The sequence below is a fragment of the Augochlora pura genome, chromosome 10 (genome assembly GCF_028453695.1).
Source record: "Augochlora pura isolate Apur16 chromosome 10, APUR_v2.2.1, whole genome shotgun sequence".
NCBI lineage: Eukaryota > Metazoa > Arthropoda > Insecta > Hymenoptera > Halictidae > Augochlora > Augochlora pura.
In genome coordinates, this window is record NC_135781.1 from 17,997,906 (window position 1) to 18,013,610 (window position 15,705).

Sequence of the window (15,705 nt, forward strand, 5' to 3'; positions counted from 1 at the left end):
AGCCAATTTCGATTTTTGTTCCGAGGATCTTTTACGACAGGGGCCCCGGGCGCACGCCTAATGCGTCTTGAGATGAATCCACCACTGACAGAAGTTAATCCCTTTTCAAAAGTATCCATTGTTTTCACGGTACTTTCTGTTTTGAAACAATGCTTCCAGGCTATGGTGGAAGAGGGTCACTGATAACCAGTGACTAAGCGCGTCATAAATGAAGACCCTAAATATGCGGTACACTATTTTTCGTAGGTTGCCGACCGTACTTACAAAACCCTCATATTATTCTACGTGAAAAGTGCATAAATTTAGTCTGAAATATTTTTTTGTCGGATCTCCCTTTGTTGAGGTATTCAGGGAAACATTTACAAAATTATTGATTGATTCTTTTATGTATCAAGATTGATATTGTTTTCGCATTAAAATAACAATTTGTTTTAACTTTTTGTAATGTAACTTTTCATAAAAACATCATAGCATATATGTACTCAAAAACACGATTGTTGACATACAAATAGGTATTAATACGTTTAGGAAATGATGGATGCCCAGATAATAAAATCTCCACCTGATACATACTACGACAACTATGATCCAGCTATGATGTATCATCATACGTACATATGTATAGCTATGATGTATGCTTGTTTAGGTGAGTACAGCAGAATATATCAAAAAGAGTCGTAGTTATTAAAAACATATTCCTACAAAAATTGTTTGATAGAATGAGCTCTATCGTATAGTATTAATTGTTTTCTTGTTAGAATAGTGCACTATCAAATCGTTACTCAAGTAATTAATTAAAATTGATAGTACATTTGTAAGTTTTGTCAAAGTGAATTATTTGCGTATGATTAATTAAAGTAGTTGTGCCAGTTTACCGTATAAGATATATCAAATATTTTGTCTTAAAATTCAATCAATTATTTATTTGTTAAAATTGAACATGTCAAAGACGAATGTTCCTAGCGTACCATAAAAATCATTTCAATTTTTATATACTGAATCTGCTGTATTTTCTGCAAAGAAACAATTTATTTTCTGCAAATTAGTCGCAGTTTTATCCCAACTTTTTACACTTTCGACCAATAACTGTCAGAAATTTGCAGTTTGTTTTTGATTTTTCAATGTTTGCAGCTTAACCTTACGTCAATCAATTTAGATAACATTTGTGATGTGCAGTTATTGTCTAATAGACTGCTCCTTCTGTAATCTAAAAATAATTCAAGATTTTTTAGATAATTTCTAAAGAAGTTATTGCTTCTTAAATATTGTACTATAAATGCAGGATCTGTGCAATTATGCTTATTTACTATACTGGCTATATTTATTTATTGTATACCATAATATAAATGAAAAATTCGTTTTTTTTATTAATCATTTTTATTTATTTCCATTAAATATTCACTATTACCGTGCAGTTCTACCCACGCAACAGTTCTATTTTTTTTATTAAAAACATAAAATACTGAATATTTAATGAAAATAAATAAAAATGATTAATGAGAAATACGATTTTTATCATTTATATTTCATTCTTCATTATACTATACAGCAGTTTAGTGTATGAGTACGAGTGAGAATAATTGTAAGCAAGTAAGTATATTATTCGTCATCGCGAGCAACTACGTAATACTCGTAATAATATACTTCATAAGTTTTAATAAATCATATGCACTGTGACGATGTCAATATTATAAGTGATGCGTTCGATCGCAGTAATAGTTTGAATGTAATCAGTGTTAACAAAAATGTATTAAATGAAGATTTAATATATTTCGAAAATATAATTTTTCTAATAGCTAGCCTTTTTTCTTACTTTTCTATACCTAGACAGAAACTGTAATTTTTTCGCAGAAGCAACAAGAATCTCCAGTGTTTCACGGGCTCCTGTATTTAATAATAAAGGCCTTTTTCAAGACCCCAAAATCACGCAATCATAAAAATTCGTACTTATCACTCCAGACATGAGAATGTCGATGCCTGAATCAAATATAATTTTGTATGTAATCGAAATCCATAAACAACACAGCCATTTTCCTATACTCTTAGTTTCGTTGCAGATTGTGGATCAAAATTCGATTAGACGTTTCGAAATTGTTTCATATATTTTTTATCTTTCTCGCTGGTAAATTGTTCCAATCTTCAATTATTCTTAACTCTGATTCTCTAAATCTCTGAGTTTGAGAATCTTTTTCTCGGTAATTAACCCCTTTGCCGTACCATTTTCTTCATAGTTACAATGGTAAGTACCTTTTTGGTTATAATAATTTCTTAGGAGAAAAAGAAAATTTATATTTATTGTGTGTCTACGTTTACTAGAGCGATTAAATATTAATTGCAAGAGAACATAATTTTAATCTGATTTAAAAGAAAGGAATAACAGTAATACTTAACAGGATATTAATACAAATCTCCGTCACGAGTCTGAATCGTTCAAATACGGCAAGGGGTTAATCAATTAATGCAAGTTTCAGTTTTGCTTTTCAAATATTTAAAAGTAGAAAACGTCTAAAATTGTAAAATTATTCGTTACTTCCGAAACTCTTTCTGGTAGAGTAAAGCACTGATTGCTGTCCGTTACAGTTGACAAGGACTGGAATGGCTAAATTGACAAAATTGTATAGTTTCATAAACTAGAAACCAATAGCTAAAACATAGCTTACGGTTTTTCGAAAATTAAAATAATTGTAGAAATGGTCACTGCTTCAAGATGTTCGCAAACACTACACTATGTAGTGAGAATCTTATGGGGATGGAAAGTACAAGTCGAATATCGCGCCGCGTTTATCAGATGGAACGCCATAGATACGGATGCGCGAAAAGAGCGAGTCCGCATAGTACGCTAAAGTGAAAGGACCTGAATTTCTTATCCGTGTGGATACTTACACATAGAGCCTGCTGGTTTTGTTCTGTCTCTCTCGATCATCTCCCGCTACCTGCACAAGCCAACTGCGCTGAACTGGATGCGCATTGAAGTGGTGGGGATAGGAGTGCTCTGAAAGAAGAAGTTACCTAGGAAGTAATCGCCGCGATGAGGAGTCATTACTGTACGCAAAGCTGGAAGAGAAGGGTCTGCAGTTGTGTATTTGCTCAGAAGGTGGCGAAGTGTTGTGAGTTAGTCTCCAATCAATTGCAGTTCTGCCTATGTGATTCTTCGTGGGTACACTGAGCCGTCAGGGGACGCCATGTTTATACTATCGGTGGTGTGGTGCGGGTATACGTGTGACCATTATTTTCAAGTAATAAAGTTTAACTATTTATTTACATGGTATAACGCGATATGAAGTGTTTTGTGCGTGAAGTGTAGTCCGATTAATGCTATGGAAGATCTGTGCTCATTGGTAGTACACGAAATAATCGTATAGACGCGAACAATCTATGACTTACGAACCTTCGTTTTTCGGAGTTCTTTTGCTACCTCGTAAATTGTTTACAAGTTGTTCATGCTGCTTTACGGCTCAATAGAGTCCTCAGAACGTGCTATTTGCGTTAGGAATACAATTTCCTTTTCAGGAACCTTCCGCGACCATTGGGTGGATATAATGCACCTTTGTTACAAGAATTTCCGCGTTTTATAACCTGACAACACGTCCGTGGTTTCTCTGTCTTTATCATGTCATTGCATCTTTGACAAAGTATTAAGTGGTAAGGATTGAACAATACCATGATTGTTACGTATTTTCTCCTGTCACCCATACTATCAAGAAGAAATCCCGCGTTAATATATTTCTTAAGAATGTTGTACAGTTCGTAAAGTACCAAATACTTTCGTGAAATTAATTTATTATTTTTATTTCTTATAGTTCTAGTTTGTGTTTTGCTCACTTTCTTGATATATTTTTCTTTGTTTGAATCTTTCTTTTTGTGATATATGTTGCAATAATATTTTCTTCATTGCATCCCACTATTTTTTAAGCAGTATTCAAATAGAATAGAGATTAAGTTTTTTTTACCAAATCTTGTATAATTATTATATCTATATTATAGATTTATACAGGACCGGTGTTTTTTTTATATTTACACACGATGAAAGTTTGATAAATAACAATATCATTAGCATTATGAATACTTCATTTACATCTTAATTTGTTACGAAATTATGTTCTATAAAGTTATATTAAATATTTTCAACTATTTAATTATGCACATATTTTTTCACTATTTGGTTGGTAATATTATATATGAAAATAGAGTTCATTGTTTATATAACTGAATAACAATAACATTGATTTGATATGACGATAAATATACATAATAGAATTTTGTATTTTAGATCTAAAGTAAAACTAATAAACTCCAAAATGTGGTCATCACAAGGTACTAATTCGAACTCAAAGTCCTCTTCAAATGAAGGAAATCTACGTACATTGGGTATGACATCTGCTATTAGTATAGCAGAACCAAAACCCAGTGATCTTTCTAGGACAAACGAATTAAAAGAATCATTAAAACCTTATAATGTGTTTGAATCTGAAGAAGAGTTGAATCATAGAATGGAAATTTTAAGGTAGTTTGTGTTCATACATATAATTTTGTAGCATATTTTGCATATGAGATATTTTCAAAATGTAACATTAATTATTCTATATTACTTAGCAAACTAAATGCACTGGTGAAGCAATGGATAAGGGACACAAGTATCGCCAGAAATATGCCATCCAATGTTGCCGAAAAAGTTGGTGGTAAAATATATACTTTTGGTTCATATAGGTTAGGGGTACATCACAAAGGTGCTGATATAGATGCGCTCTGTGTTGTACCACGTCACATCTATAGGTCGGATTATTTTTCATCCTTCTTTGAGTTATTGAAAATGCAAGAAGAAGTTACAGATTTAAGGGTGTGTATTTTAAGCAATCTCGTACAGTAGTAAGCTCATTGTATATTTAATATAAACTTTCTTTCTAATTAGCATTTGCACAGTAAGTATAACAATCTATACTTAGATTACGCATTAGTTGACAATATACATAAGGTTCAATGTGCCTATATAATTCATGAGTCTAATTTGAAACACCTATTAATTGCAATAAATGATTGTATAGTTAATGCGATATTTAATGTATTTCAGGCGGTGGAAGAGGCGTTTGTACCAGTTATAAAAATGAACTTTGATGGTATAGAAATTGATATGTTATTTGCAAAATTAGCTCTTAAAGAAATTCCTGATTCAATGGTTGGTAAAATACCTTGAGATTACTTATATGAATTTATAATTTCTGTAAGCTGCTTACAAAGCTAACAAAATTTGTTTTGATATACAGGATCTTAGGGATGATATGCTTCTAAAAAACCTTGATCAGAAATGTGTTAGAAGTCTCAATGGTTGCAGAGTAACAGACGAAATATTGCGTTTAGTACCTAATATAGAAAACTTTAGGTTGGCACTTAGAGCTATTAAATTATGGGCAAAACGTAAGATTCTTGCTGACTTTATTTTAATAATTTAAATTCTGTTTTGTGTAAAGATTAATTGCATCATTTTCATTTATAGGGCATGGCATATACAGTAATGTGTTAGGATACTTAGGAGGTGTATCTTGGGCAATGTTAGTTGCAAGAACATGTCAACTTTATCCTAATGCTGTTGCAGCGACACTAATAGAAAAATTTTTCCTTGTGTTTTCTCAATGGAAATGGCCACAGCCAGTTCTTTTAAAACCACCAGACAATGTTAATTTAGGTTTTCCCGTTTGGGATCCAAGGGTAAGAGTTTTGATTGTATGCATAGACTTTTAACAGTATGTAATAGCATTAGAAATGTTTTACACTTAAATTTTTTTTATTGCAAAGGTAAATATATCGGATAGGTATCATTTAATGCCGATTATTACGCCAGCATATCCGCAACAAAACTCAACTTTCAACGTATCAGTTTCAACAAGAACTATCATGCAGGAAGCATTCGAAACAGGATTGTCTACAACGGAAGAAATTATCATGGGGAAAGCAACGTGGGATAAGTTATTCGAACCTCCAAACTTCTTCGGAAAATATAAGCATTACATCGTGTTATTGGCTAGAAGTCTAACCGCAGAAGATCAACTTGAATGGTGTGGGCTTGTCGAATCAAAAATACGGCACTTGATAGGTAAAATATTGAATACGACAATATACATTCTATTGAATTTTATCAGTATATGTAAATTCGTTTCCGTTTACACGGGGAACATTGTTCTATGTTATACTCAAGGTGTTACTTAAAACCACGAATAAGAATATATCGTAATACTGAAAGACATTGCAGTATTATAATTGTGTTTGTCTTGAATCATATAAATTTTGAGGACAGATGAACCGTATTAAAATTTGTAGATACTGTATCTAACGAAGCATCACCCGGTCTTGGTATTAGTTTATCACATTATGTTCAATTTGTTCCAGTTAAATGACGTAGATTAAAACAGGTTATTTTTTTTATTGAAATATCAACTTAAAAAGAAAGTTATTCTCAGGTCTTCCAGTAAACGTATGCATCTATTGCAGGAGTAAGCAGCAGTTCTAAATCAGTAAATTGTACGAACTTCTGTCTTAATCTGTGTCTTTTCGAATCATCAAATTTGAATTTGATATTTTAATTTGTTCATATTTGCAATGCTAATAATCCGCGGATGCCAAAATGGCAAAATCCTAACTCTTAAAAACAGGTACACTGGAAAGGAATCCTCACATTACATTGGCACATGTAAACCCAGAAGCATTTCCACCGTTAGAACCAGAACCAGAGGGGCACTGTTCCATGTGGTTCATCGGCTTGCTATTCGCCAAAAGCGAAAACTTAAATATTGATCTGACTTATGATATAAAATCCTTTGTCGACTCAAGTAAGAATATTTCGATACCTATTTTTGTGTCGATTTCCGTTATGCAATGTATCAATAAATTGAAAAACTATCTGTACACAAAATTGCAGTTCAAAGACAAGCGGAACAGTTAAAGATGTTAAAGGAAGGCATGTGGATAGAAGCCAAACACGTGAAGAAGAAGGACCTGCACAATTATGTTGCTACTAGTTTGATCAAGCGAGAAAGAAAGGTACAAATATCGTTCAATTTGTTATAACAATTCAAATAATTTTAATATAATGACTGATTACTAATTAATTTACTCGAACAGGTTTCTAGCAGCGTACACAAAAATGGTAACATTGCCGGTAATGGAAATACTGGCAGTATCTCTCCGCGAAACCCGGGAGACGCAGCAAGTAGGAAGAGACTATCGGATACGAACCCGGATACGTGCTCCAAAAAGCGGAAGGTTAACGATAACGATCAACAAGTTTCGCAGGTAAAGACAACAAGAATATTATTCGCGTCGAAATATTTCAGATAAGTAAATATTGACTTTGACATAACCTTGACTCTTCTAAAGGGAGAAGATGGATCGTTAGTGGTTCAGTCTTGTGGGGAAGATAGCAATTCCGGATTTAGCTTGGATGAATACAAACAAACATTGACAACTGCTAAGGATGTAAGACATTGTACATATAATGAACAATAATCAGCATAGAACAGAATTAGGTAACTACTTATAACAATAGAGTGTAGTAAATGAATATAGGATTTTAACATAATTTGGAGACACAAAGAGGTAAATCAGCCGAGGGATTACTGTAGCTTTCGCAACGTTATCTTTTTCTTTCTGTTTGATGTGCGCCTAATCAAATTCTTCCAGCAGCTTTGCTTAGAAACATTTACATTAAACAATGTGTACAATGTTTCAGGATGGACCTACTGGTGCATCTACAGTCGCGCAGGAGGGATACGTTTGCACTTGACCACTGCGGGATTACTACCTCAAGTCGATCGACAGATGCTCCACTGGGCCATCTAGACTGTAATCACATCTTACGCAACCATCCACTGCCCACTGTAAGTCCCCCGTTTCGTAAAACAAACAAAGCAACGTGATGATGATGTGTTGGAGAGACCTACCCGTTGGAATCAATCGGTGCACGGCTGTGCGACAGACGTTCTGATTTTAATATTACTGAACATCGACAGTCAATGGGAACAATTACGCCACGATCTAATGATTGTGCCAGTGTCTGTGATGTTACCTTTTATTACGAGCCGCGCAGCCGCGAGATCTGGGAATTCTAAGCGGAACGATTAACAAAGTAATACGAAACTTAACAATCCATAACTATCTATAAGGTCTATAATTTTAGTTTTATATTTCATTTTGTACATATTGCTTATACAATAAGTTTTACTCACGAAATTGATACGATAAAAAAAAAACGAAAAGAGGTGGGATGGGAAAGAGTCCGAGAAACAATTCGCGTCGTCGTGGTGATATGAAAATACGAGGTGACGATCTATACATTAGAGTTTTGTGTTAAGATTTTCAACTAAAAGAAACACACACAAAAAAAATGGGAGAAAACGGAAAATGACACCCGAGGCGGAACGTATTCTTGTATAAAAAAAAATGAACGCATTTCTTTAATGCATAAGTAGATAAAGTATAAAAAAAGAACACTGGGGATATAATTATGCTAAATTGTAAATAATTCGTACGTAACGTTACTCGCGTGTCGGTGTAAAATACAATGAGAGCGTTTTGCCTTTTGAGTTACTTGAGATATTGTGTAACCGTAACACAATAGTACGTTTTACTTGCTTCAGTTGTTTAGTATATATTTATAACATTACTTAATATTATTTATAATGTCTCCGCTAAACGGATTACTAAAAATAACATCTATTAAGTGGAGCTCAATTCAAGATGCATATGATATTGTTATACTTAAGCCTCTTTAGTTTTTTCTTTTTAGTTTTTGTATCGTATCCGTAACCAGTCAGGTAATGAATGAGAATCACCGGCACTGGCATAAGATATTCAATGTTTCATTTACAGACAATGGGGGGGCGAATAAGCGACGTCAACTAACGTGCACTTGTTTGACAGTGATTACTGTTAGCAGAAAAGTTAGTCCCGGTCATGTAAATGAAACATTCCTGATCGGAGCCATTGACTATATATTGTTGACGATCGTATTACGTAAAAATGAGTTATCGTATTGCAGTCGCTTTTTAGTTTTTATTCACAGAAACGAACGTTATAGCTTTAACGATGCAACAAGGGACTGGCATCTGGATTATTCAAATCATCCGTTATCACCTGTTGGTGAGTGATTTCAGGTGTTCGACTGCCTTCAGTCCTCCCCTCCCCCCTCTCAGTTACATAGTACCCTCTCTTCCTTCGGCTCCTGTATTTCCAGCTTTTTTGACGTACCGATCCTCTTCCTTCTATCGAATACACGTTTGTGTTAAAGGCATGTCAGTCCATCGAATGTTTTCGAGGTATTTGATGTTCACTTTTTTCACACGGATATTGAAGCAAGTAATGCACAATGTTTCGATGACTCGACAGCTCGAGAATCATTCAAGCATTGTGCGTCCTAACGTGAATCTGAAGTATTTGCAGGGTAGACGCCGCGAAATCAATTAGTGTATACTACCATGACTTTTGTACATGTACAAAGTATCGAAATCCGTACATACGGAAAAAGCATATGCATCGTAAATTGTATATTTCTTTTTTTCACCTCATATCTCGAAGCAAATGATCATTATTTGACGCGTTGTATACACTCGGCTACAGCTGTATGCCACGAGCCTTAGTATTCCGAATGATACATGCGCGCATGCAACTATTGCGGTTTGTGTCGAAACTTATGGTGTTGAACTTGGATTTTGATGGAACTTGCGTGCAGTGTCAATGACCTCCGTGAGTGAAATCTAGAAACAAAAATGTAGAAATATTGGCTCGCAAATATATTGGTTATAAAAAAAAAAATATGAAATAGTTAATCCATTCACAGTGGCTATAGTAACTTGTGATAATTGCGATAAATATTAATTATATAATTTTGTGTCAATAAGAATGATTTGCAATGTGTTCTGCAATGAACAGTAATTTACAAAAAATTTCTAATACAATATTACAGTTCACTGTTATTTCATATTTTTATTGCAAGCTTACTGTAAAATATTTTCATGGACTTTGCTTGCTTAATTTTACTTACTGAATGTGTTGACACTGTTCGATAAGGAAACCTGGAATACACTGTATAATTTATTATAATATATTTTGATTACATTAAATATTTATACTATAGTTTGCAACTCTAATGGTGAGGGTTACTTTAACAAATATTTATGATGAATTACAAGTTTCGTCAAAATTGAAGGATGCTATTTAGATTCTTCGTATCGGAAGTTTTAAGGCTCGTAAAAACACTGCGAATACTATAGCAGCTCCTCTTCAATGGTTAGGGACCATTTCGTTGTACATACTTGTCGTAATTTGGGGATACTAGTTTCTTTTGTTTCATAGCTCAATTTGTTGATAGTATCGGTGTAATAATTTTCAATTGACGTTTACAGTAACGTATACATACACTATAATCGATTAAGATCAGTCACTGATTCCTTCGTGTTTTGATTTACTGTTTTCTTTGTGCAACATTTTGTCATTCTCAATTCGTGACCACAAACATTTAGATAATTTTTTTCAAACATGTGGATATAGATGATCTTTCAAGATCAAAATGAAAAGAAGTTTCTTTTGTGTCAGAGGTCAGTGATTATACCTTCAGCATATTATAGTTATTTTGTCCTTGAATCAAACAATCTCATTCGGTTGTATTCATTATTTGTACAAGTCAAAATTTAAATGGTTAGACTTTAATTGTAGATGTATACATTTGTTCCCATAGAAAACAATGGTATTAACTTATAATTTTTAAAATTTGTATTGGCGGAAATATTTCTTTGGATAGTAATGAGAAGCGATTTATTATTTGTGCAATATGCAACACTGTAGAATATGGAGTAGCATTCAATTTGGGAGAGTAAATTTTTAACTAAATTATTAAATCTAACTAAACTCTGAACATGGATCTAATAGATTTCTTTTCCATTCATTTATTGTTTCTGATCGAAACTTTTCGGTTTGATCTCAGTTAAGGTGGAAAGACGAGATGAAGAATCAAACAAAATTATTTTTATCTAATTTATATGATAAACAATATGTTACTCTTGCAAGGTACTATTAAAAATTCAATACCACCCATATAGAGTTTCTTATTTTAAATATACTTACTATTTCTTAGTTTATACTTATCGAAGGCACTATAAATTATGTGTACACAGGATTTTCATATTATTAATGTTGTAGTTTTTGATATTATATCCTCCTATGATTTACTTTTTATTATAATTATAATAAGCACTATTATCCATTGATATTTCATTCACTATTACTATTATTTAATTTTCTATTACTACAGAAGCATGTAGCGAGATTCGAATTAAATTCAGTGGAGAATTTCTTCTTTTTGGTGGAAAATATAGATCTTTTTTCTTAATGGACAAATTTACGTAATTGGTCTGAAACTTTGTACAGATTTCTATCATACTTTCATTAATTTTTCCAGTTCAACTTGTCTTTGTAAATACTATTTTTACTAACGTTAGATTACCCTCTGCATAATTTCTTTGAGCATTACAATATCTGGATTCTGATTTATCTAAAGTTGAAAATTCGAATGAAATACTCTTTGATGCCTACGTTCTCACATTACAAATTCTAACTTAGGATTTCGTAGAGAGATTTCTGAAGATTATTTTTTCACGACATGAAATTCTGTAAAAGTCAGTCAATTTCTGTAAAGTCTGTAAAAGTCTGTAAAATTCAGTAAAAGTCATTGTTTTCTCACCAAAGCGACAAAGAAATTTCCGTAATCATCACAAAAGAATAATTGAAAGACACGTAGTGGTTCATGCACATGCATACACGCATATACACTTTGCATGCGTATTCACATACGTGTACAGAAAGTACAATGAACAGTGAACATCAAGGTTACCCTCGTGTATAAGATACCACGCTCTTTCATCAATTAGACGAAAACTTACCAAAACAGAAGAAGACCGGAAAGATTTAAAAGAAAACAGAGTAGGAAATGAGATCCCGCACTTGCAACTTTATACACGTTGATCATATAAACATCTGACAGACATGTCTATAGCACACTTTTGTTTCCTCGATCCATCCTCGGGATCGTCGCACCGATTCTGCCGTCAGTGCGGGGTTCCCGAGCCATCGTAGAAACTCTATCAAACGAAACGGTGAATATCGCCCATGACATACCCCCTCTTGTACAATGAAACAGTAAATGAAAAAAGAGAGAAAACAAACGAAAAAGTGGCAACCGACAAAGCAAATGAGAATCAACAAAGAAACTCGAAAAATCTCGTAAACAAATTTCATGGGAAGAAAGTAACGGTGCTGAAACCAAGGCTGAAAATATCTCTCAAGACGCGCGGTTTCTTGAGAGAATATAGTCCTGAGTTTAAAATCCTCGCCGAACGTTGTTCCGTATTACAATTTCTAGTGCGAACGACGTTTAGGAACCGGAAACACTCTTCCGTATACACTGATCGGGCACACAGAGTGGCATAATTACACGTACACAGATCAGATCACGCTCACGTATACACGTGCACACTCCACACATCGCGTACATGCTTATGTACGAGAGCCGGGATTACACACACATTGCGAAGCACGGTTTTATATTGGTACATGTGGAAGCGACGCGAATGCATCCGAGAGGCGGCGTGTTAACATGTGAACGTGAGTCATTTGTTTGAATGATAATAAAAAAACGCATCGAATACATTACCATGTGTTTATGTGCTTGTACAGCGTCGAGTGCCGCGTTTACATCGGGGACGGTTTAGCGTGCGCGGCGCGATGGCGTGGATTCGAGGTCTAGACGCGGTTCGAAGGCGTTGTAATTAGCGCGTTTATTCGAAATCTATACCGAAGAGTAAACTCCTCCCACGAATACAAGAGACAACGAGATTCCATCAGAAGTAACTGCCATTTATTGCGACGAAAACTTCGAATGTTTATAGTGAGTCGAGAAATCGTACACCACGTATAGATGCATGGGTGCCTTTGGCCACTGAGTTAGATGAATTGACACTCACTGTGTCTGTTAACACATACTATAGCGTCAACAGCCTCAATATGTTCGTCAAATTGAAGTATTCTATTTAACAAAATTAAAACTGGAATGTTGTTACAGATTTAAAGATGCTAAATTGTTATTCAACGCATGGACAGATTCAGTAATTGATCTGATTTTTAGTTCAAACAAACAGAAAACAAAATATTTTTCATAATTAGTCATAGTACATTTCTTTTTAATGCATTACAAGTATACGTATTTCAGTAAAGTTTTATAACGTCTTTAAATTTTATTCACTACATGAACAGTACACGTGTGACGTAAGGTTTCGGACTCATTGTATCTAAGGAATAATTTTTCAATCTTGAATTCTAAAGATTTCGTAATTAGACGACGTATGGTTACAGCAGCATCAGCTTTAAGAACAAAATAATCTAATGACTACAATACTTGTGGTACTAATTGACAGAGGATTAAAGAACGACTTCTAGAAGCGTTTTCCATACCATCATGCGCCGGTACATAATGCCTCGCGATTTTATGGTCACAGTCGCGTAACTCGTACGAAAAAAAAAGGAAAGTTGAACGACCGACGCGTTTATATGGTGACGAAAAAATTCTGCGAATATCGCGCATTGTTACTGATGCTCCTGCCACCGGAAGTAAATATAATAATGTAGACTTCCAACGGGTGCAGGATTATGGTCGCGAGAGAGGGTGTATTGCGAGGGCCGTACGCGAAAAGTAGCCTGTTTAAACTCTATTCGTGGGATCGAGGTCGTTGTAAACGTGATAACGACGGCAGAGTCCAGCGTGCTTCAATGTTGCAATAGGGGCGATTATTTACCGGGAAGCACGAAACTCTATGCATAATTTGTATGCCCGGCAGCTGTACACTCTGTATCTTTCTTGAATAAACCGAAATAAATTCTTTTAATTCCTTCAGCCACACGTACGGTGGCCGACAATCATCCGACAAAATGGCACACTATCGATCGCGTATAAATGTAAAACACAATAATTGAATTGCATTGAAGTTACAAAAAATTGACTTTCGAATTATATAGTACTACAGTTGCACGACTTTTCACAATTTTAATCTGTATGTATTTGAATTTCAGCAGTAGCAAGAGTATTTAAATGGAATTATAAGGATATTTCAAGTTAGAACTTTGTATTTTTTTCTTTTAAATGTTTTAAGTGCGAATATTTTATTACAATGGAAACTATAATATTGTTCTTTATTGTGGTATGTCGACAGTGCGTCATTCTGTTTGCTGTCGTCGGCTTTTGTTCTTTTCTTGATCACCTATCCTTTCACCTATCATTTTATGTTATTATAGATTAGTTTCATGAAGTTCTTCCAAGTGTACTAACTTAGAAATATGAAGAGTGTTAAATGATATGGTTATGTTGTGTATGTGTAAATCAATAAATATGTTTGTTGTTATAAAGAAAGTTGCATTATTGTTGTATTAGATCCAGTATTATTGACAATTTTCAATATACTTATGCATACTGTGTACAATTAATGGTTTGTACATGCAACAAGCTTCTATGCCACATAAATGCGATGTGTGTAATCCTTCCACAAAGTTAAAATTTCGATATTTGAATAATAATGATGATTGATGTAGAGAAAGGAACATATAACCTTGATATTGAAATTGTAAGGACTTTGTGAGATCCTATAGCGAAGAAAAAAATTGGTAAAAACTTAACATGAAGGGAGGAAGCTTGTAAACCTTGAAGTAAGGAGCGAAAGCTTTTGAAGTTTTGTGAAATTTTTTTTATTGAAGGAGGACATGTTTTGAGAACTTAGACTTGTAGGGAGAAAGCTTTTGAAGTCTTCAAATGGAGGAAGGCAGATCGTGAATTCTTGAAATGTGAAAGGAAGAAAGCATGTGCGAGAACCTAAACTGGAAAGCTTGCAAGATTTTAAAATAGAGGGAGAAATTAGAGAGGTCTTTGAGTGGAAAAAGGAAGCTTGCGAGAACTTGAAATAAAAGGAGAAAGCTTGTAAAGTTTTGAAATGGAGGGATACAGATTGTGAATCATTCAAATTAAGAAAAAAAGTATAGGAGGATGTGCGAAGTTTTGAAATATAGGGGGAATGAATAAAAGGGATTGAAGAACTGTAAAAGTTTCATAACCATTATAGAGTATATCGGTTTCGATTCTGGTTCCTTAGAATCGATATTACATCTGTTTCTTAATTGTTATTTTTGAATATGTATTTCGGTTTTATTTCGGATTTATGGTTTTACCTAGTACCGGCAGTTTATTCCAAATATTTCAGAAAGAAAAATTTCTTGAAAATGTCGTCCTTAATAATACAGGTTGTCCCGGAAATCGTAGTACAACCGGGCAGGGGGTGATTCTACATAAAAAAGAAGAAAATATTTTGGTATAACATTTTTTTATCCGGAGCTCCGTTTTCCTGATAATCGACTTGTTAGTCGAAGTTCATTCAACTTGTTAACCATTTAATACAATTTGCTTGTCCTGTATTTCACTGCTCTGCTTAGCTCTGTCCGGGACATTTGTGCTACAGAAAAAGTTACTTTAACCCTTTCGGTATGAGCTCCGGATATATCCGACATCTATGTGATGACCGGTATAATTAATAACATTCTATATAAATATTAGGGTATCCCATAAGTTTTTTCCGCGCCACGCTATGTATGACCTCAAGAGTATGCGCGATGAAAATCCAGCAT

General features: G+C 34.1%; 1 protein-coding gene across 2 annotated transcripts; it reads left to right on the forward strand.

Moving 5' to 3' along the window:
• Positions 1-3,134: 3,134 nt before the first annotated feature.
• On the forward strand, positions 3,135-13,930 carry Hrg (poly(A) polymerase hiiragi). 2 transcript variants are annotated; one of them, XM_078191943.1, is made up of 12 exons: positions 3,135-3,642; positions 4,271-4,504; positions 4,594-4,837; positions 5,069-5,173; positions 5,262-5,412; positions 5,492-5,703; positions 5,791-6,088; positions 6,645-6,821; positions 6,911-7,032; positions 7,114-7,284; positions 7,369-7,517; positions 7,721-13,930. In XM_078191943.1, the coding sequence occupies exons 2-11, from the start codon at positions 4,299-4,301 to the stop codon at positions 7,495-7,497; spliced, it is 1,815 nt and encodes a 604-aa protein (XP_078048069.1). In that variant the 5' UTR covers positions 3,135-3,642; positions 4,271-4,298; the 3' UTR covers positions 7,498-7,517; positions 7,721-13,930. The 2 variants fall into 2 exon arrangements, with proteins under 2 accessions (XP_078048069.1, XP_078048068.1); XM_078191942.1 differs by having other exon boundaries at positions 3,136-3,642; positions 7,369-7,467.
• The last annotated feature ends 1,775 nt before the right edge of the window (positions 13,931-15,705 follow it).

Bases quoted from the DNA above. Each gene is read 5' to 3' on its own strand.
- Hrg (XM_078191942.1), top strand. From the start codon at position 4,299: ATGTGGTCATCACAAGGTACTAATTCGAACTCAAAGTCCTCTTCAAAT. The intron at 5,413-5,491 runs GTAAGATTCTTG...TTTCATTTATAG, and splicing joins TATTAAATTATGGGCAAAAC to GGCATGGCATATACAGTAAT. The intron at 7,033-7,113 runs GTACAAATATCG...TTACTCGAACAG, and splicing joins TGATCAAGCGAGAAAGAAAG to GTTTCTAGCAGCGTACACAA.